Here is a 22,838-nt window from a genome sequence, read left to right on the forward strand (position 1 = left end):
TAGTCTGTAGATATTATACGTAAACGATTCAGAGAGTCAGCCTATATTACTAAGTATATTTTATGATATTATTGATATTAAAGTAATTTATTGCCGAAAACATTGCATTTTAAAATTTCATTGTACCTATGTATAAAATATAATAATGTATATTAAAAATTTCAAGTGCCTATAAATAATTTTTTTAAACTACATCAAAATAACTAAATTTGTTATTCTTTGTTTAAATTTCTAAATTTGTAAATATAATAAATAATTTGAACATTTACATAATTTTGAAGAATTTTGACATAATTTGAAATATAAATGCTCTTAAAAAAAATCGTGCCAATGTATCTTTAATATTTTTGAACTGCTATTATATCAACTTATGAGGAACCTTGTATTACATTTTTAAACTTTTTGACCAAGTGAATAATTTTTATCGATATTTATAGAAAAAAAAATTTTAATTTCAAATGTTTATAAATAGCTAAAAAAGATTGCATATTTTTTGAAAATTTTACCATAATAATACTATTTTAAACCGTTTGGTAAAAAAATTAAGTATCCACAGTTAATCATTTTTGAATTAGGCAGGTACAGCAAAATATGAAATTCGTTAATAACAAAAAAAGATCGAGTAAGAAATAATCATTTGAACATATTATAAATAATTGATATATTCGTATAATTTATATTTTTGTTTATATTTTATTGTAATGAAAAATTATGCTCGCAATAATTATGATTTTTTTTATAGGGTCACGAAAAGTTAAATTTAAAATTATATGGTCACGTACTCACGTTTATAAAATGTTGGGATCCACTGCGACACTAGAAGGTACCAGCTAATATTATAATATCCAAATATAAATAGGTTCGCTCCAAAGGCGTTAAAATAATGTAACAAGTCATTGATTTCTGAACCTTCGCATCTTGGTGGGACGGACACGGAAAACGATATATTATAATATAGTCGAAACGACAAGAAGTGATTTTGGCAATCGTTCGCTTTTTAGCCGATATAAGTGTACAATATGTCGTCGATTGAAAAGTTTCGATTTAAGTTGTTTCTATCGATGACTATAATATACGATTTTTCTATATATTATGGATCAAGCCCGAGCAGTAAATAGCGTTCCGGTGGTTCGGCCACACAGTTTCGAGTTTTCCGGGTGCGTATATTGCGCGTGTGTATAATGTATATGGATTACTGCATGTTAACAAATCACGTAACGACCACTGCAGTAGTAGGTACCTACCTTCAATTTCATATACTCTCATTTCGATACGACACTCGGTTAAACCATAATAATTGTGTGTTTCTGCGACACACACCGCACGAGTTTCGTCGTTACGGAGAGGCGTCTCGATCGTCACGGATCAGCGACATTTTAGGCTTTCGGTTAGGAATACGACGCCTCGCGACCGTGGTCAGGGGCAATAAATGAGACGCACTTGGGCTTTCTTAAATGTTACACGGACGACATATATTGTTATTGTACATAATATGTTATTACGGGCAAAAGTCGAAATCGGCAAACCTCAGAAGTGCCCGAGTAAAACGCAAACTTGTTCGGGAAAACCTATAGTTGTAACGAACATATAATTTAGGCAAAACTATAAAGACTATCATTTGAATAATTGAATCTTTCACAAACCACAATAGATAGGAACAATGTTTTTTTTCCATATTACATAAACATAACGATAAAATAAATATTATTGCACAAATACAATATTGTACATTATACTATAGTAGTCATATAGTAGTCCTTTTATAATGTTAATTTTAACAATTAAAAAATTTTAAATTCACAAACTAATCATTATTATCGAATAGTTATAATAATATTTACAATACTGTGAAATATTAATATATATTGTTGCTACGGTTTCGCACAAATTATATTGGACACAACTTTAGGTTTGGAAAAAGGTAAAAACATTACGTTTTGCCTAAGTACAGAGGACAGTTCGCATTATCTGACGTTTAGCCGATCTCGAATTTTGCATGTAACATATACATTTTGCCCGTACCACGTCGTGTTATATAAATTATTCAATCATTATTATTTATATTTTATTACGGGCCTCCGAATGATTCCGATCGCCGCAACACACTAGGCGTTCACACCGGCCGTGTTCATCGACCGCGTATATATTATTTGCCCTATTCCCGGTGGCGAAATGTTGCCTAACGGAGATTTAATCATTGGAGTAAAATAAAATAACTGTAATGAAGAAAAATAATTTAATAATAATATTATTTTAACCACGACGACGACGCGACACGGCCGTTCAAACGAAGTGTATTTTTTTCCAGCCACCGGAGGGCGTCAACGATTATTATTATTATTATTATTATTATACATACGAGCACGTTATTATTATTGTAAGACCTGGGGGCTAGCGCACACGAGCGATGACCACCAAATTGGCCGGAAGAATTAGTTTAGACACTTCTTTTTATAGAGTTAAGTGATACGCACACACCACCGGTCCAGCGGTTGTTAACATTTATAGGTCGGCGTGTTATTAATATGATTATTATTGTTACGAAGAAAAGGCTGTGTCATATTGTGGATGTTATAATATTATGTTATAAACGCGCACGGAAAGGGCTACCGAAAATAATAATTGACGTATAACGGAACAATCATAATTTAGCCGTTCGCGCTCCGATGAAAATGTCCGACAAAAATACGCGATCGCCGCAAAAGTATGAATGGCCTTTTCGTTTCGCTTAAAGTTGTTACATTTAAAATACATTCTTCCGGGCGAAATTGCTGTTCCCATCTGTGGCTACGGCGAATTATACGTCAGATTGACCCAACATTGCGCAATCAAAACAACGCATATTTTATTATCGCCTATCGACGTGGATTTTTTTTTTTCACAAATGTCATCATTATATTTTATTATATTATCTAAATAGGTGCGCAGAACAATGGTTTTACTATTATTATAAAAATAACCTTTGCTAACGGATACGCGCAATTATTATTATTTTTGTGACACAGTTATTACCTATATATTATATTTTACATAATACTCGAACACTGGAAAATCGGTATTCATTCCGAAGTCTTCGGAATAAGTCCGTAAGTTAATATTATAACGAGAAACAAAATGCCTGTACGAACGATGTAGAACGTGCGTGTTACAATGCTACGGACCAATGGCAATATTATATTATTCCAAGCTGTATACCTACGCAAAACGCAATAATCGTACAGATAATAATATACGGTGCTACAAAATGACACGGTCGTGATGTAATACAGTTTGCGTTGAAAAATTGTCGCTACGAGGCACGTGGCCAATGTCTTGTCAATGCGCACGCACACACGTATATAATATATTAATGGGCTTAAAAGAATTTACCGATACGGAAACTTGGCGACGATCTGTTATAGATTTGTCAAGATTCGTGTTTGCAGCAGTACGGCCAACGATATAATTAATTCGATTATTTCCGGGTTATCTGATTTTTCTCCTTTCTGCTCGCTTTTCTCCAAGTCTGCGCACGGTGCGAACAATTCTATCTGAACGTCTCCTCTTTGGCGACGGGCCACGGCAGCATCGCGACGGCGATCAATCATCAATCGAAGGGGATATCATTACCAACAGATTACACAGATCCGTCGAAATAGCGTGTGGGCAATCGATAGAAATATACTGCAATGACAATCGTCGTACAACATAATATATATTATAGTACTATAGTAGTACTTACTATAATATTTACGCCTATTATACTCAACGTGTCCTATAATACATTGCAGTAGCCCAAGATATAATTATAATAAAACAATGATTCGAGATGCTGCGATTATTTATTTGGTATTTGACTCCAACCCCTATTTTTACCTTTAATAATGCATTTATTCAAATTCTGATTTTTAGAATGTACATGTTGCATATACCTAAAGGCCATATTTTTAAATACTTAGATTTTTTTATACCATCTTTGAAAATATTGATCTATCTTCATCAAAATTGTACTCAGATAATTATTATAAATAATAATACTTATATTAATAGGTATATTAGTATTAATTACTAAAATTGTCTTATCTTTAAGGTTTAAACCCATTATCATTACGATTCATGAAATATTCATTTATCTGTATATTTAAACAGGCAGACGTGGCCAATTACAAGTATAGACATAGGATTTATCCTTATTCCGAACTCCTTAGTACCTATACATAATTTTTAATAAATCGGAAACTACTCATTCAAATTTTAATTTTGGTACATCAACACTTTCAAAGATATATCACCTCTTAAATAATTTACAGTAAAAAATTGTGATTTTCATTTGAAAAATAAAAGTTTATATTACCACAGGACACTCTTTTAATGGTTTTACAAATTGAAGTAATTAAAAATATGATAAGTATTTAGTATAGTATTCTTAAAAATTTCAAAAACCATAATTTTAATAAAATATGCATTGTTAAAGTAAAAATGGAGAGGGTGAACGATAAACGTATATTATACTTGGCGAATCACTCTGTATACGCGAATTAATATTATTTTTTTTCATTTCTTCCTTGTACATTTTTTTTTATATTGCATTTATGTGTATAAATAAATTGCTTACGCGCATTCTTCAGTCAAAGGCAATCTCATCGCATCTATGAAAAGGGTCCGAGTAAGGTGGTGTGCATGTGTGTGTGTTGTCTACGTCATCGTCTACACGTACACACACACACGCACACAGGTGTATTTTATATAATAATAATAATCGTACAAAGGAGCCGTCGACTCGCGTCTATTATGTTCGTACGCACAATGTACACAATATACGCACCGCGTACGGTGTACGAAAGTATGCGATGCGTGTACCCCGCGGTTTCGACCTTGACGCGGCGATCGCACACCATCCGAAAAGGGTTCACCAACCCGAATAATTATACAGACTTTTTATCGCATAATTAATTGGAAACACGGTTCCCCGGCGGGGAATTCAATTTCAGTATAATACAATAATAATAATATGTAGTTCAATTAAAAAGGGACGAAAATACGATGCTTCGCGCGCGACGATATGATCATTATACCAACGCACACCTGTAAAATACGTCTGTAGTAAAATTATATATAACCAGCTTATAACTCACTTACGCCGTCGTCGCCGTCGCCGCCGAACATCGTTCCATATGTATAATTAACACCATTGTATTAGTTAAAGTTACTTTCTCGTTTGACTAACTCCTCGTCGCGTGCATATAATATAATATTATACCCGTACCTACTATACAACATCAGCTGCTGCTATAATACACTGCAGTCATTACGCCGAGATTTAATCACCCGGCGTGTATATAGCTGGAACGACGACACTACGGAGTGTAACCGAATCAATATCGATTATTATAAGTTGTTATGACACTTTTGGAGTTCATAAGACGTTTTGTAACAGAAAATTATAATTGTAGACGTGGTAGAAGAATCGTCTTCCTAACAAAATAATATGACTTTCGAAATCTTTCGGTTCGCCGTTCACACTTTTGTTTTCTTACACATAATTATTTTTTCCTCAAAACGTAATAAGTTGTATTATAACACAAATGAGAAAAATAAACGACTCAACCGTTCTTCGTCCAATTACTGTTCACAAAGTTCACACTGGATCGAGTAAACTCTCATCGTATATATAGATCTATTAGTAGGTATACACATAGTACCTACCCAAAAAAATTTACTTGATAAAAAAATTCACTCGATTTTTTAGTAACGCTGTATTAAAAAAGTGCACCTACATACGTGTGAAACACTTTATTCACATTCTTTTTTTTAATGTGGTAGATATATTTGAAATCAAACTCGTGTGATATTTAATATCATTATATTTCGTAATTTCCGTATAGAGGTATATCTACATAAAACAATAACAAATATTGTATTTTAATAATGTTGTTCTAAAAACATATTTTTTACTATAAACATTTAACATATGTTTTCAAATCGTTCTGGGCATACAACACACATCTTTTAATGTAACTTACCTCATTTTGTATATATATAGCCAATACATCGTACATGTGATTATTATATGGATATAATTATATGTAATTATAAACAGTTATTCCTCGAGCTATTCAATATTTCCTCTCGCAGAATTAAAAATAAATAACAACATTCAAGATTCAACCATATTGTAGTGGATCTAAAGTCATATATTATAAGTTATAATCTAACAATTATTATTATATTTTTATTTATTTTTGTAATACTATTTCTAATCTATTTAATTCGTTACCTTTTCCATTTTAAAGCTATTATGGAAAATGTGTATGATTATTGATTAGTGATTAGTAATTACACTTACAAAACAAAGAGTACAAAGCAAAAGCGTAACTAACTACAATACTATACATGTAAAACAAATACCTTGAGTATATTTGATTATATGAATGATTTCTTGTATATTATTAATCGAACGTTAGTCTTTGCCGTTTTTCGCCGTATTAACTATTGACAATTACCTAACGAGGTTACGGTTAAAAAATAAACTAGGAAAACAACGCAAAAGCACGCACAAAAGATTGTAGATACAAGTATAATATGAATATATAATATGAGATGTACCTACCGAAATCTATTTGTACTAAATATAATAATATAATACGTACGTACGAAAAGAAGCCGACTACTAGTTAAAATAATGACACATCGCACAATCAATCACATATACTATGACCAAACAAAATTGAATCTCATAATACTTGTGATTTGTATTTTGTACTGTGTTCGTAAAATTTGTAATATACGTAGTTTGTATGCCAAAGTAATAGTAGGTATTCTAGATACTAGAGTAGGACAATAAATACAATTTGTTTTGGTCATAAATCCAGTATGCTGTTATAGAAAAAAAAAATTGATCAAGCTGTTCTTTACTTATTATAAAATAGGAAAATAATAATTAAATAAATACTTTCTACGTTGCATGTAAAAACTATAAAGCACATCATACACTGATCAGAATAATATTGTACTAAATGCTGCAGTGGCACAACTATAGAATTTATTTTATCTTATACATAGACTATAATATAGAGAATACAGACTATTTTAAAATGGAAAACTGTACTATAAACTTATATTTTCAAATATATCATCAAAATTTTTTACACAATATAAATTATAATATTATCTCGCTTTGGTGCATTAAATTACCTTCATAAGAATAGGCAGAACTATCAGATTAGAAGGTAAATTTGTAATTTTTATAGAAATTTGATATTTTATAAATAATAAAAATTAAGCAAAATAATAATTTTAAATTGATCCTCTTTTTATAATCATTTTTTTATCGTTAAAATACCACGCGCGTAATTTTACTACTTCTTATATAAAAGCATAATAAATTAACAGCAGCAGTTCACGTTTCCATTCGATATTTTTAATATTATGCAGTGGACTACACATGCCTAGTCAAAGTATTAATATTATATAATATTATCTATCTTTATTTAAGAAAATACAAGTCCAAATTACATAATATAAATAATAAATAACAGATTCAAGGATATAATATAGTAAATATTTAGTTACACAAATTTATAAATTACAATATAATGATGACAAAATTAATAACAATATAGTAATAGTAATACAATTGATTTGTTAATTATTATCAAATTTAAATTTAACAACATTATCTTTATTTTTTTGAAATTTTAAACTTTTGAGTTAGGTATAAGCTTGCAAAATATTTATCATTTTAAAGAACCTATTTATTTTTTGTTGTTTTATTAATTGTTATTGAATAACGTTGTTTATATTACCTATAGATAGCTCGTGGTTTTTACCAATGCTTTCCTCTGCGTAACTACATGCTTATAATACATTTATAAATATTTAGCTTCATTTGGAATAATTAGTAAATTTATAAAGTAAAATTCATATGTTTAGTTTTATTTAATTACCTACTGCAATTTTGATCTAAAAATATTACATAATGAATATATATAATTATTCAATTTATAATAAACAATGAAAAATTAAAATAGATAAATGTAAATATATCCAGTGGCGCCGAAGTTGCCCGACCATTTTTTTGAAAAATGTGACCGGCCGGCCATATTTTATTTACTTCATAACTTTATTATGTGCATGAGTTTATTTAAGCCGTGATTATGAATAAATGTATATCAGGGTACCTCTATATTAAATAATTAAGATATTGAGGCCGGGAAGTTTTAAAATTGCCCGACCACATTTTAAAAACTTCGGCGCCACTGAATATATATCTAACGATTGAAATCACTATTGGAAGCAAGTGATTATATTATTAATATAGGTATTGTCTAAATTGAGTTGTGTTGTAATAGTTAGGTACTATAATTACTTATTACACACTACAGTTCTAAGAAAATAAAAATAGGTAATTTAAAAATATAATTTAATAATAATCGTTTTTTTAATATTTTCCATTTAAAAGCTCGATTATGAGTTTTGATTAAATGATACTCAATAATACAAATATCTAATGTCGATTCGATTAATTTATTTAACTGTCTCATAATATCACTAAATATTCACTCATCACTCATATTACTCATTATCCTAAGGCGTAGGAATAATTGCTAAGTCTTTCGTACAAATTGTCACAACTTAATAGTTTTGAATTTTAACAGTGTGTTTAAAAAAAATCAGATCTAATATGAGGACTGTTTTATATATATTTTTAGATCATAATTAAAATCGATATAATATATCGCATGAATTTGTTTACAAGTAGGTAGGTTAAATACTTTTGAGAACGCATTTCCAATAAAAAATACATAATCGAAAAAAAATATGTAATAATATCAGACGCATATCATATTATAATTTATTTATAGATAATATTGGCGGAACTATGTTAACACATTGTACTTTTGTAATTGTGTATACCTAATAATACCTGCATACTACTGTATTATTAATATGTACAAATGTACAATATGTATTTGTAATTGTATTTATCGTTAAGCTTTGGTGATCTCTTCATGGCCAGTAACTGGGTCAACCCCTCCCCGGTGGCCCACGCACGTTGTGGACAAGTCCGATTTTCACGGTCGCCACTGACACACATTGAACGTTCAAACCGACCGACCGGATATCCGATTGTACAACGGTTTCGAAAATAAAATAGTAAAAACGCTATTTTTCTACCCTGCTAACAATAGCGAAAAAAATTGAATAGGTATAAATTTTAAATAGTTTTTCGTCACAACAACAACTGCCGCTCAGATAAAAATATAATAATGAAAATACCTAAATGCAATCTGCATTGTAATTTTCAACATTAACTTTTTTTTAATCTCCTAAAAATACACATGTTTACACGGACATAAGTATTTTTTCAAGCGCATTTCGGACGTCACTGCAGTATAATGACATTATTTTAAATATTATGATAATAATAATAATAATAATTTAGTCGACGTGACACACTTATAGACGTCTCTTCTTGTATACTTCATAATAATAATATGTTGAATGGTAAAATTGAATTGTTTTGTAAACCCGACGCCACTGTAAGTGTGTCATCGGTCGATTATTATCACATACAGCGTCTACGGCATAGGAAATATATAAATGTCCGACTATCCTAGTGTCGTTTTTCAACAACAACACTCAGGTTAACATCACTCTACATTTTATAACAACAATTTGTGATATACAGGAACGAAAAATCGACGAGTAATCGCACTTAGTCTGTTGAGGTGTGTTGTGTGTAAGGCTAAACTCATGTATAGGTACCTTAGTAATACAATATACAGAGTGATTCACCAAGCATGCTGACCTCCATTTTTTCCTTTAATAATGAATTTATTCAAACTCTGGTTTTTGGAATTTTTAAATATACTCAAGGACCATATTTTCAAATGAATTAATTTGTTTGTACTACTTAAGGAGTGTCCTGTGGTGATACAAACTTCTGTTTTTCAAATGAGAATTCCCCTTTTTTACTGTAAATTATTTAGTGGATCATTTTTTTGATGTACCTACCTAATTCAAAATCTAGATGAGTAGTTTCTTAGTTATTCAAATGTTTGTATCAAGGATAATAGTCCTTAAATAAATATAAAATAAACATAAAATTGGATCTAGCAGTATTTATTAATTATTATTTACTTGGGCCATTTATACAAATTATTAATATTGATATTAGTTAGATTAATATTAATTACTGCAATTTTCAAATCACCATAGTTCCCGAATCTTAAAAACCCATTACCATGGGCCTTATATTCTTAGAACACAAAGTTGAATATCTCAAAAACTACTCGTATACGAGTTTTGATTTTGATACGTCAAAAATGTCAGATAAATTATCTACTGTACCTATAATTATTTATAGTTGAATAGAGGTATTTTCATTTTAAAAACAGAAGTTTGTATCTCTGAGAAGTACACTCCTTAAGTAGTACAAACAATTTCAAAACATGTCTTAAAGTATATTTAAAAATTCAAAAAATCAGATTTTGAATGACTGCGTTATTGAAGAAAAAAAAGAATTGAGCATGATTGGTGAATCATCCTGTATACATGTTTTTTCTAAACACGGGAGGTACCTACTATGGAGTAGATACCTGCGAACCAGGCAACAGCAAACAATTTCAAAACTATTATCGTTCTCATTTCTCAACAGACATATCTGGAAGCTCTTTAAATACGTTATTTACTCAACGAATTATCTACCATGGTGCAGTGGCGTAGCTAGGGGAGGCTAAGGGGCTATAGCCCTCCCCCCATTGACTGTGTTGACCTTAGAATTTTATCAAGATTAGTAAAAAAAATAAAAAGTGTAAATAAAAGACATATTGTATTTGTCCCCGGTCCCATACAAAACTCTTGGCTACACCACTACCATGGTGTGTTAAATACCAGAATGTATATTATATTGATTTTTATATAGAATACACATGAATTGTAAGAATTTCAGGTCTTTTAATGGAAAATAATAACAAAATTTAACAAAAAGTACTATGAATTCTCGGATCGATTTTAATTAGTATTGCATGTGAATTGTAATCAATAGATATTCAATTAGTCGACACAATAAATCGTAATAACTCGTGTATTTACAAATGCTAAGCATATATCATATACCGCGTGCATTAATGGAACATACACATTATATGCATAGTATAGGTTATAGGATACCTATTAATAATTAATAATATGTACAGGTAATCATTTTCCTTCTTCCTTCTCTCATCACTCTTTTTCGACGGTCATTCGTTGGCCGTGACTACACTTGTCCGAGTCATTTATGCATTCTCAACAAGTAATACGATGCCTATAGAAGGTGACCGAAATTCGTCTCTGAGCGAAATGAAAATGTATTACGTCGTCAACGAACGAAAATCTTTTACTGTATCGTAATTAAATTTTAAAAACTGCATACAAATCAACAAAAAAAAGGATTTCTTGTTGTAAACGTCGTGTTATTGAATCGATGAGGGAAACAAGATCACCTTGAAATATAAAAAATTGTCAACATAATATATATAAGTATGAACCATACCACAGTTTATTTTTATTTTTTACTCGTTTAAGTAAGTATAGTTACATAATATTTATGGAGATACTATATATACCGAATGATAAACCAATGCCAGATAAAGAATATAAATAAAGGTGCGTTGAGTGCCTAATTAATAACAAATATATTCAAGTTCATATCTTACTGGAAGCAGCGAGTCAACAATTGGTGTTTAAAATGCATACATGTTTGCCCAAAATCTTTAAAAATAACCGGAGACAATGTGCGGTAAATATTATATTATAATATACATATATATTTTATATTTATGTCGTTCTTCGATTGTCTATGCCGATCACGTGATGTATAATAACATAATAGGAAGTATATTACCACCTGACTTTTTAGTGGGCGCATATTGACATCCATTGTTGTCGTAATTCGACAATGGGGGTACCGACGAAGAAAATAAATATACTATTTTAATCGTTGAACCGTTTTCGCATAATATTATTATACTCGCCGAGTGGCAGGTGCGGGATGGAGGGGGTGGGATCAATCGATCAACAAAAATGTTAAGCTTGTCGCTAAGAAACCGACACGTCAACAAACGCTATTGTCTATCTATTACTGTACGTCAAGATCTATATTCTAGAAAAAAAAAAAAAAACTATACGGTTCGAATGGGTATTAATTATTGTATGAACGGAGGTCCTAATATTATTATTTTATTCGGGCGAAATTCGGAGATGGTTTATAATAGTGGTTGACTCTGATAATATGATATATTATACGCGCTATATGCACATGCATACCGCAAATGCCATAGCGAATGTATAATAATACTTGCAAACGCACGCTCTCAGTATTCGTTGCTAAAAATTTCATAATATTGTGCTTGTGCGTTTTGTCTCCAAATATTATCCAACGTCACGGACACGCGTTCGACTCGTATAACAATAGTGTACCTACCTATCGTGGCGTTAGGTTTTAATTACTGCAAAAAAAAAATGATAATATTATAAGCAACGTTGCGCAATTCGATTTATTCGTATTATTAAAAGTTATAACTATATATTATGACGGCACGCAAGGAACACTATACAAAATAATATAATATACATATGTTCTATATTTATGTTGAGGTTTTATCACCCATATTATCAACAAATCTCATATTGTATTCCCCAATAGTGAATAGAAGTCGCGTACGCATTTATGATAAACGTATAATATCAGATCAACTCACGGTCGACTGTTTATATTATATTATTATATTATCCGCTTACACACAATAATAATATAATATAATGGCCAAGCTGTACCTATCACGCGTTATCGTCGCACGGAACTGTAAAAAAAAAATCGTATTCCTCGATTTCTTACCAATAAAACGACGCCTGTACGTGAATACTCATATGTATAGTCATGTCGGTATAAATGTATTATAATGGTCGTGCAAAAGTACAAAACTACGAAATCGTTTCTCGCAATAAGCCCCGCCGAACATTAACGGACATTTATACAACGTCATAATACAAGTAGGTACTACGTAAAATTAACTATATAGATAACACCCATTGTTACTACTTATACGCAGTAGAAGCATATATTTTTTTACGAATACTGTCAATAGTCAAGACTATGACAGGAATATCGTGTTTGTATAAAACGTTATTTCAAATATACCTATTATACGGTTATAGTCGTTTGAAACCGACTTCGCGGTTGTTTAGAAATATTGTTTTATTCAAATATATTATAATATTATGGATGACAAAGTCGTTGTGTACGTGACGTCTAATAAACAATTTGTTTTTCGTTCGAACACCGCGGATTTTACCTTTGAAAAAATTACCACTATTCACCGAATGGATTGCGTGAACCTTCTTCCTATATTAATAGGGACAAAATTATATTGGGATATTGTGTGTCTCATCTTCGTCGACAATCGAGAATAAGTGAATACAAAGTGACGTAGGTAACACTACTTTAATGCTAAGACGTAGGTACGAGAAAAACACTGTCCTCAGCGTTTGCCACGAGGGCCGCTCCCATCACAGGTAACCGACGCCCTTCGTTTTATGGGTAGTAAAATTATTACAATGAGAACCATCTCAAAGGAAGATTATACGTGAAAACAACAGTCCGTAAAACTCGTCAGATTAATACCAGTTTGTGTGTGTGCCAGCAGTGTACGAGTTGGTGCATAACGAGAAGATTTAACGTACAAATTACATAAGAAAATGTCACATCCTCGCGATACGTACAATAAACGCGTAATATATATCGTGTTGTTTATGACCTGTTCGAACACACCCCCTACGGCCTACACAACCATTCACAGTGTGTCGTGTGTTATTGTTGTTATAGTACGTGAAATAATACATTTGATATTGTGGAGGAAAAAAACCAAACGAAATCGACGCCGGGGCGTCACAATAGGAAAAAAAAATACATAAATAGCCGGTTTACCTTGCCCTTTCCAAGACGTCAAGTCTGATAGTTACGTGGAAAAAAAATGTCATGGTATTCGTGCCATAAGTGCAATGTGTTTTTTCGAATACGCAATACGTGTGCACGCGCATGCGCAATGCGACTCGCGGGGAAAAGCACGTCGGATAATATTGTATATTGTGCCGGTGTGGTGGCGTTATTATATTGGCTAGCGAAAAACCGGTTGTCCCGGGAACCCGTTCCGAGAAAGAAATCCAATTGCATAGGCCATCGCCACTGATTAGAGGTTCTCGTTATCAGCTCCACGTTTATTTTTCTCCAAACAACCGTACTACGGTGGCTTTTTTGATAACATGCCAACTTTAATACGTATAATATATTGAAAAACTCAACATGTCAACCGTGCAGGGGCGTGTATAACACTTAAAAAACTAAGAATATATATTATATGGGGGAAAACAAAAATATAGTTATTAACATACTGTCATACTATCATTATTATTATGCTCTTTCTAAATCCGAAATCTATAACTTATCGATAGATAACAGATTATAGCAATAGTTGAAGCCTTGAAGGTTAAATTAAAATAAGTTCCTGTGTGTTGTAGGTATATACTGTACAATAAATTCTATTACGATCAAGAACACATGGGTATAATAAAATCATCAAACCTATTTTAAAATCACACACAACTTGCGAAAACAATTTGGTGATTCGTGGAGATTGTTTAATCTAGTCAAATTGTAATCAAAAAACATATTGAATTCAAGTAGTCAATTACTTAATTATATTTTATAACGGTATAATACAGGATCGTGTACGTGTTGTTATAATATTGGTCGTTGTTATTACGCGTTACTGCTACGGACTACTATTATTATGTTTAGAATAGGTGGTTACCTATAACCTACCTATAGGTACCTGTTCGCTCAGAATTAGGATGTAAAACTATACCAGGTGTATAATAAGCAGAAACTATGAATTACATTTTTATTAAAACTACCGTTTTCCTTGTAAAATTATTGTGTATTGTTGATTTTTTTTCTTTCGCTCCACTGCTCATTGCACCTAAGCCCGTATAATATTGCCGGCCACTACTCACTAACCTCACTAACGGTAGTGACCGGTTTTTTAATCGTCATTTAAATCCGTGCCGTTCTTGAGTAGGGCCCAAAGAATCATATATTAATTATCATTGTGTACATCGCACACTCGTAAACAGCGCAAGGAGTGATGTAGCTCTTAACGGGGGCGATCCTCCAAGACACGGTAAGCTTATTCTTGATGAGAGGAGGGGAGCAGGCGTCGTCGCCGTCGTCGTCATTCGCTACGGCACTCTTCACCGTGTGACCTTCCCTCCCAGTCATCACAGGTAAAGTATATACATTATACACGGAAAACAGATGATTCCGGTCAGCCACGGGTACTGTGTGCACTGAAATAGAAAACTCGTAGGTATCCGTATTAAAAAAAATATACATATTAGGAAATGTAAATTATATTTTAAAATTTTCACCTGGCTTAGCAATGGCGAATGGCGATCACAACAGAGCAGAAAATCCCGAACGGTCCCACACACACCGCGATTTAAGTACAACCTATAGTGCACAATACCCGATATCACGGTTACGATAACGTAACCGCCGTACCCGCTCCGACATGTATTATTATTTAATAAAATAATCGTGATTTTGAAATAACGTACAAACCAATATAACAGTCCTACGAATGCAATAAACTGCAGCGTTTAAAAAACATTTCCCCATCGTTTATAATTCAAAATCGATTGCAAACGAAACTTGTTATTCGATAATGGTCCACTAGTGTTAGCGAGTCGATTTCTAGTCGACGGCCGAACCGTAAAATAGTAGTGAAACTATGGAAGGAAAAAATATTATAGAAAAAGACAGACGAAACACGAACAATTAAAACGAAATTCATTATTTAATTTTCATTCTATTGTAAAAAAACATTGAATGGTATAATAACGAGCAAAAAGTAAATAACTAAATTAGGTATTTGCACAATACTATAAAGTAAAAACCTGCGATACCGGTGTAATAACATAATGGTCAGCAAATAATATAGTCCCAACATACCTACTTAAAAGATTATCACATAATATTATTTGTACGTGTGAAAGTATATATTCGTAAAAATGGTTTTTTTTTAGTTGTTGGAACTTCTAAAAACAAACTTTTTTATCTGTAATCCACATCTTTAAAACCCCTTTGTCAGTGACTTTTATGATTACATATCATTTGTATGATTTTCTAAAAAACACCTTGGTTTGTGTTATCTATAAAAACTTGTAAGAACCCGAAAATGTTTAAACCTTTAATTATTTACTCATTATTATCGTTTTGGCATAAATAGTGACATGTCAACAGCCCGCGAGCTTTAGGATAAAATATGATAATTCGTCGCTTGGCGTGAAATACCCCCTTATGCGGTAAATTATAATTTTTCAGGAGAAACAATTAACTGTTTCTAGACTATACATAGGTATTAATATATCTCGACACAAGCCGTATACAAATTTATATTATACTTTATTTAAAGAGTTTTTTAACTTTTATAATGTATTATTTTACAGTTGGTTGCTTTAAACATTTGTTTTAATATTATATTTAATAACTACTAAATAACTAAAATACATAATAATAAATTGTGATTATAAGTCCCCCAGTGATTTTTCAACTAATAAATATAGTTGTTACTTAATAGTTATTATATTCCATATTCATCAAACTCTTCGTCTTACAAACATACTGAATGTTCTTTTGTTGAATTATTGTGTTTCTAAATTCATTAAGTTGATTCGTGATGTTGTTGTGACACATAAATGCCGACGATAAATTGAATAGAAGACTATTATATTATGAGTAATAAATCATTGCTGAAAACCTAAACAAACTTGCTAGTATATATATATATATATAGGTGTATAATATCATTATAATACCTATACATATTAGTTAATCTATAATAAGTGATAATTATCGGTGAACTTCGAAGTTCAACCGGTGAGTCTACCGCGGTATCGACGAATAACGTGTTTATAGACTATATAGGTATACGTAGTGTTGTATACCTATCAATTATTGCAGCGCGGCGGTACAATTTTTTTTTCTCTTATAAATATTATTATAATACACAAACCGTACACCTGCACAACCAGCACGGACGACCGACGTGCACACATACATAATAATAAAATACAACCGGACGACCTACCACGGGGAGGGCTTATATAGGAGTGGGCGCACGGAGGCATATTCAAACTATTCTTTTTCAGACGAATGTCGGTAAACAACAACTCTAACCTTGTCCATAGATTTGTCCCTCCCAAACTCTGAACAACGAAGTTGGTTAAAATATTTAAAGATCATCACAGGACGATATAGAAAGTACCTTATTTTTTGTCCCCCTGGCCCCTGCCCATTAACAACAACCAACAGTGTATTTCTGTCTCGTATTTTCACGATGAAAATTCTGCGTTTGAAACGTGACCCATATAATATATGGGATAAGCATAACACCGAAAAACCGAACCCAGTAAATCCAGTATTTCGGTTGATCGCCGCAGTGTACAACGTCGCAGTGCCGCTGGCGGGATTTCCGTTAGGTACACACACACACACACACACACACACACACACACACACACAATACACGGATAATATAATATCACAGTCGTAACGCGTTACATTGTTGTCGGGACGTATTCAAATCGTCGACCGCGTAGTAGATCGGGTGGAGTAGCGGGCGGTGGCGGCACCGCCGAAGTTACGACGACGACGACGATGGATGATGATGATAATAATAATAAATAATAATAAAAAAAAAAAAAACCAGTCTCCTCATCATAATATGATATATAACACTGTAGTATAATATAAGAGACCCCGCGGGCGGTTGATTGACGTAATTGTATCAGAATCAACAGATCCCTCCGCGGCGGCGTTCGACGACAAACTCGCGCGCGTTTATTATCCACGCCAGACATACAAAATAATACATCCATTACAACGACGACGTACCTACACGTACCTATGTACCTAGTCCCATTTCGTTTTCCGCTATCATCGGTAGGTATTTACCTGGCCGGTAACCGTTTCAACGCTTACTCGCATATCATCATTAATTTTATATCAAGTAACTATAAACACCCGACAATAATAAAAATCATGATTTTGAAAAAGTTTTCGAACTCACCCGCGTCTCGACCATATCCCGCGGCCGCCAGCAAGAGTACCGCCGCGGTGGCGGCCAAGACGTGCGCCGAGCGCAACGTCACCGCCGCCGCCAGCGTTCGTCGGGTCACCATCGCCCCGCGCGCGCGTTCAAAGTGGTGCGGGCGCGGTCGGTTCAGAACATCACAGCGGGCCGCACGTTCCCGAGAAAGCCCGCGTCGGCGGCGGGATTAAGGGCGAGCGGTCGCGCACAGGCACACGCGCGCAAACCGAAAAATCCTCTGCGGCCTGAGTCTGAGAAAACGGACCGAAAACGAACGACAATCGCGGAGACGGTGTTATTATTATTACGATCCCGTTTAACGAGGGGGGGGCACTGCAGTACACTATACTTATATGGGGGAGTATAATGCGTCTATAACGAATTTCGTATTATTATTATTATTATCACGACGCACAATAAACGGATAGTCGGACGACGGAGCGTGGAACACACGTCGTAGTCGCGCGCGCGCGTACAAGTCACTACTATAAACTATACCGGTCGGCGGACACGTCGCGCGGCACTACCTACTTGTTGACTGCGTTTGCCGCCTCTGGAATGAGCCGGCCGCCGCCGCTCTCTCCCCCGTATGCGCACGCACGCACGCACACGGTACCGAATTGCACGCACGCACTGCAGCCGATCGCGCGCGACGACCGACGGACGGACGACTACTTTGGACGTCTTTGGACGGCGACGCGATGACGTCCCGGTCGGATCGTTTATTATCATCTCGAGTGTACGTGTTTGCCGTAGGTAAGTTTTTATCTTTTTTTTTTTATCCAACACTCGGTCTCCGACAACTGGTTCGTCTTCGGGATTGGCGAGGGGGGGACGGCGCGGCGGGCAACCGTGTGTTTCGATTTCGTCCGGCCCCGCGCCAAAGACGGTGCAATCGACGGCGGCGGCGGCGGAGACGGCGCCGGGCACGCATTGTACACCGTCGAGGCCCGTCCAGCCACCCGCCGGGCGCCTACGCGACGACGTCGCAGGTAAAAATATATAATAATTCATAAGGGTGGAGACGAAGTGGTGTGTATGCAGGTAGGTAACCCGAATATAGAGAAATATCGCGTCAGGGTTCGCCGTCTAATGTAACGCGAAACGAATTTGTGCGAACCAGGGTTATTACTTATTAGTTATTATTATATTTTTTGGATGGAAGGACAGCAACAGTTGCGGGTGAGATTTGACATCATTTGAATTCTGTGAAATTACAGAAATCAAAATAGTAAAACGATGGACGTGGACAATCATATACTTACCGAAAAATAGTGATAATCGAGCATGAATGTGTCAATAAAAAAAATATTAAAATACCTATATACTAGTTACTAGTATATAGTCATATATATAGGTACAAAGTTTCGTGAACTTATAATATATAAGGTAATACGTGCATACGTATATCTATAATATATCGTTACCACCCCAGCACCCCTAATAATTGTATAGTGATGTTGCATTGTGGGACGCAAAACCAATAGAAATATAGCAGGTGAAAATCATCTGAAAAATACTATAATACTATATACATTTAAACATGAGGACTAGGGGCAGCTTCAATAAGATGTAATCGGTATCGATCATTGGTATGGTTGCATTTAAAAGTAGATTTAATAATTATTACTTGTTACATAATGGTCGATACAATAAAAGCAAAATAATTTAATTTAATTTTAATTTTAATTAATAAAGAAAAATAACAACTATACTGAAATACCTCTAAATAGTAGCACAGAAAAAAATGTAAATAGGTAATTATCAATTTTTAAATTTCTACATATTTAAGAGATTTTAATCCTTGTTTTTTATAACAGTAGGTACCCACTAACTACTTACTAGGTTATACGTGCTCTTTTTATCTGTCCCACACTACAATTAACAATTAAATAATTTTTCAAGGGAACGAATAAAAAGAATAGATCGTTTGAGTGGCCCATCCCTTATTATTATATACCTATGAGTACCTAACAATGTACCTATTAATAGTACCTAATACCTAATGATAAATTAGAAAAGCATTCGAATAATTAGAATAAGTAGAAAATATATATGTAATTATACCGATATGAATCGCTAATTTAAAATATAATATATTATATACATCTATACATATTATAAGGTATGAGCCTAATTTATCGTACTTGCACTTGAAACCGAAATGTATGCTGTATACTGTCCTTACCTAACGACTAATACCTACATTATATTAATATATTATGCCACTATACAGGTATCTAAATATTTTAATTTATATTTTATTATTATATAGGTACCGGATAACTGAGACATGTGACAATCGTATTGGCGCGATGCAGAGGTCTGACAAATTCAGCGCCGATTACTAGGTATGGCGGTGTAATACCCATCTAAACGGAACCGAACCATTTTAATATTTAATAGAATTTATTAGATTTCAAATGACATCGGTTGGTATGCACCCTGCAGCCTGGTTGCTGGTTGGTACATAGGAGGTTAGTACATAGCAGGTTGGTACATATACACTAACTTACAGACTAATAAAAAAATATTTTAAGTGTGTATCTGTAGACAACCACAACTATTATAATATTTTTATCGTCTATCATCATATTGATAATTATTTTAAAAAATGCACTTCCCTACCTTATACGACTACATCTGTAATATGTTAATTGTCCCAAGGCAATTTATAGGCATGATTTTCTAATCTATTTATTTATTTAGTTTTAGTTGGTGAATATAACCGAATGTTTGAATGTCTTAATATACACCTACACCTAGAAATTACTTTACATTTTTCAGAAATTTATAATGAACCATATTTTTTAACTGTAAGTATATGATAATTTGCCATTTAATAGTCTAATACGTCGAAATACGATTAATTTACGTACCTACATGTAGAATGACGTAAATTGCATACGGGCAGAGATAGTTGTAAAATCGTATTTTTTAAATACGTGTCTATGAAAGATTATTGTTTTTTTAAATAATAAAATGTGTTAATATAACAAGAATAATCAATTCAGATACTAAAAATCGTATGTTATTTACACAATATTATTTACTAGGTAGGTAGTCAAAATATTTAATGTTATATTAGGCAGTCAATTCTGAACATTAAATCTACATTCTAAACAAACAAATAAACAACAAACATATAACAGAAAACAAAGAAAATAATATAACATAATATAATATTATTTACTGAAAAATGATTTCCTCTGGAGATATTATGTACAATACACAATAACTAATCATAAATAAATAACTGGCAAATAAAAATTGATGCGCAAGCAATATTATTTTGAATACTGAGTGAGAACTGAGAATATTTCATGCTGTGACAAACCTGACTATCAATAAATTGTTATACCGTACATTACTTCGAATTCATTAGTACATATCACATGATAGTACATTCTAATTTTGTTATGCTTTAGTCCGTTGTGCAGGTTATCATGATTTATGCCTATCAGTGGCGTAGACAAGGGGATGACACCCAGGTCAGATTGGCTTTGGAGTGGATAATTTTCCATTTTGTGTTTAATGTGAATTTTGAATCAATTCAAATTATATTCATTGTTCCTTATTGTTAAATATTTTACTACCCGAGTAAAAAGTTTTGAGAGGCTGAGGGATTTTCCAATTTCCCCCTCCCATTTAGCTATGAAGTTTACTTTTTTTAATCCCCCCCTTTCAGAAATCATGTTTACGCCACTGATGCCTATCATCCTCTTCTATTTCAACACCCTTCTTTCTTGCTTTAATTATAATTAATTGTTGTCCTAATAATGTATTTTATTAAATATATAATCTGTATATTGGACGAAAGCCCGTGTTGTATTATTATAAATAAATAAATAAATGAATACATTTCTCAACAACCACCAAAATAAATTTAAATTAGTTATGACTTATAACTTATAATACATTTTATAAACTTAAAAGTTAAAAGTTAAAATATAAATTCCAAAAGACTTATTCTAATATATTTTATATACTTATTTAATTTTATATTAGATATAAGAATTAACTGAAAAATCTTTAAAAATATTTTAAATTGATTAATTTAAGTCAAATTTGTACTTCGTAGTTTTACTCATAGGTCATAGATTAATACCGGAAAAGATAATATTGTATCATATTTGATAATTAAATAAATATTCAGACTGAATAATTTTATTCTGCTCAAAATCAACATTATAATTTATTAATACGTTATGTATGAGTAGTTGACATTATACGCATTATAAATTTTCAACAAAAAATTTGATAGTCCTATATATATAATACATAATATATACAAACATACGAAAGACTATTATTTTAATTTAATGCGGAAAATGTAAATTTATAGTATCTAACCAGAATAATATTTGTTTATATATTATTATAATAAACAGGAAAAATCGGTTTTCGGACTTAGTGTGTTTATGCAAAACACATGCAGAACCGGGACGATATTTTGTTGTAATCAATTTTTTTTTATTGTAGGAGAGTTCGAAAAACTATCTAAACAATAAATAGTTTTTATTACGGATATAACGACTTTTGACCACAATACAAATAATATAAATAAGATAAAAATTGTTTAGAATGACCAAAAAAACAAATATTTTGTCAAATAAATCAAAGTCAATTAAGTCAAATATTTTGGTTCCGCACATTCTCAAATTC

The 22,838-nt window shown here is 32.6% G+C and overlaps 1 protein-coding gene across 1 annotated transcript in view; it reads right to left on the reverse strand.

Annotated features, from left to right (window-relative positions):
- The window catches only part of LOC100168855 (low-density lipoprotein receptor-related protein 2), a 67,095-nt gene extending 48,364 nt beyond the window's left edge, over window positions 1–18,731 (reverse strand). The window contains exon 1 of the mRNA XM_001944182.4: window positions 18,153–18,731. Coding sequence (XP_001944217.2) covers window positions 18,153–18,264 — 112 coding nt within the window. The 5' untranslated portion in view covers window positions 18,265–18,731. The remainder of the gene's footprint in view (window positions 1–18,152) is intronic.
- Window positions 18,732–22,838: the final 4,107 nt, after the last annotated feature.

The sequence above is a fragment of the Acyrthosiphon pisum genome, chromosome A1 (assembly GCF_005508785.2).
Source record: "Acyrthosiphon pisum isolate AL4f chromosome A1, pea_aphid_22Mar2018_4r6ur, whole genome shotgun sequence".
Taxonomy (NCBI): domain Eukaryota; kingdom Metazoa; phylum Arthropoda; class Insecta; order Hemiptera; family Aphididae; genus Acyrthosiphon; species Acyrthosiphon pisum.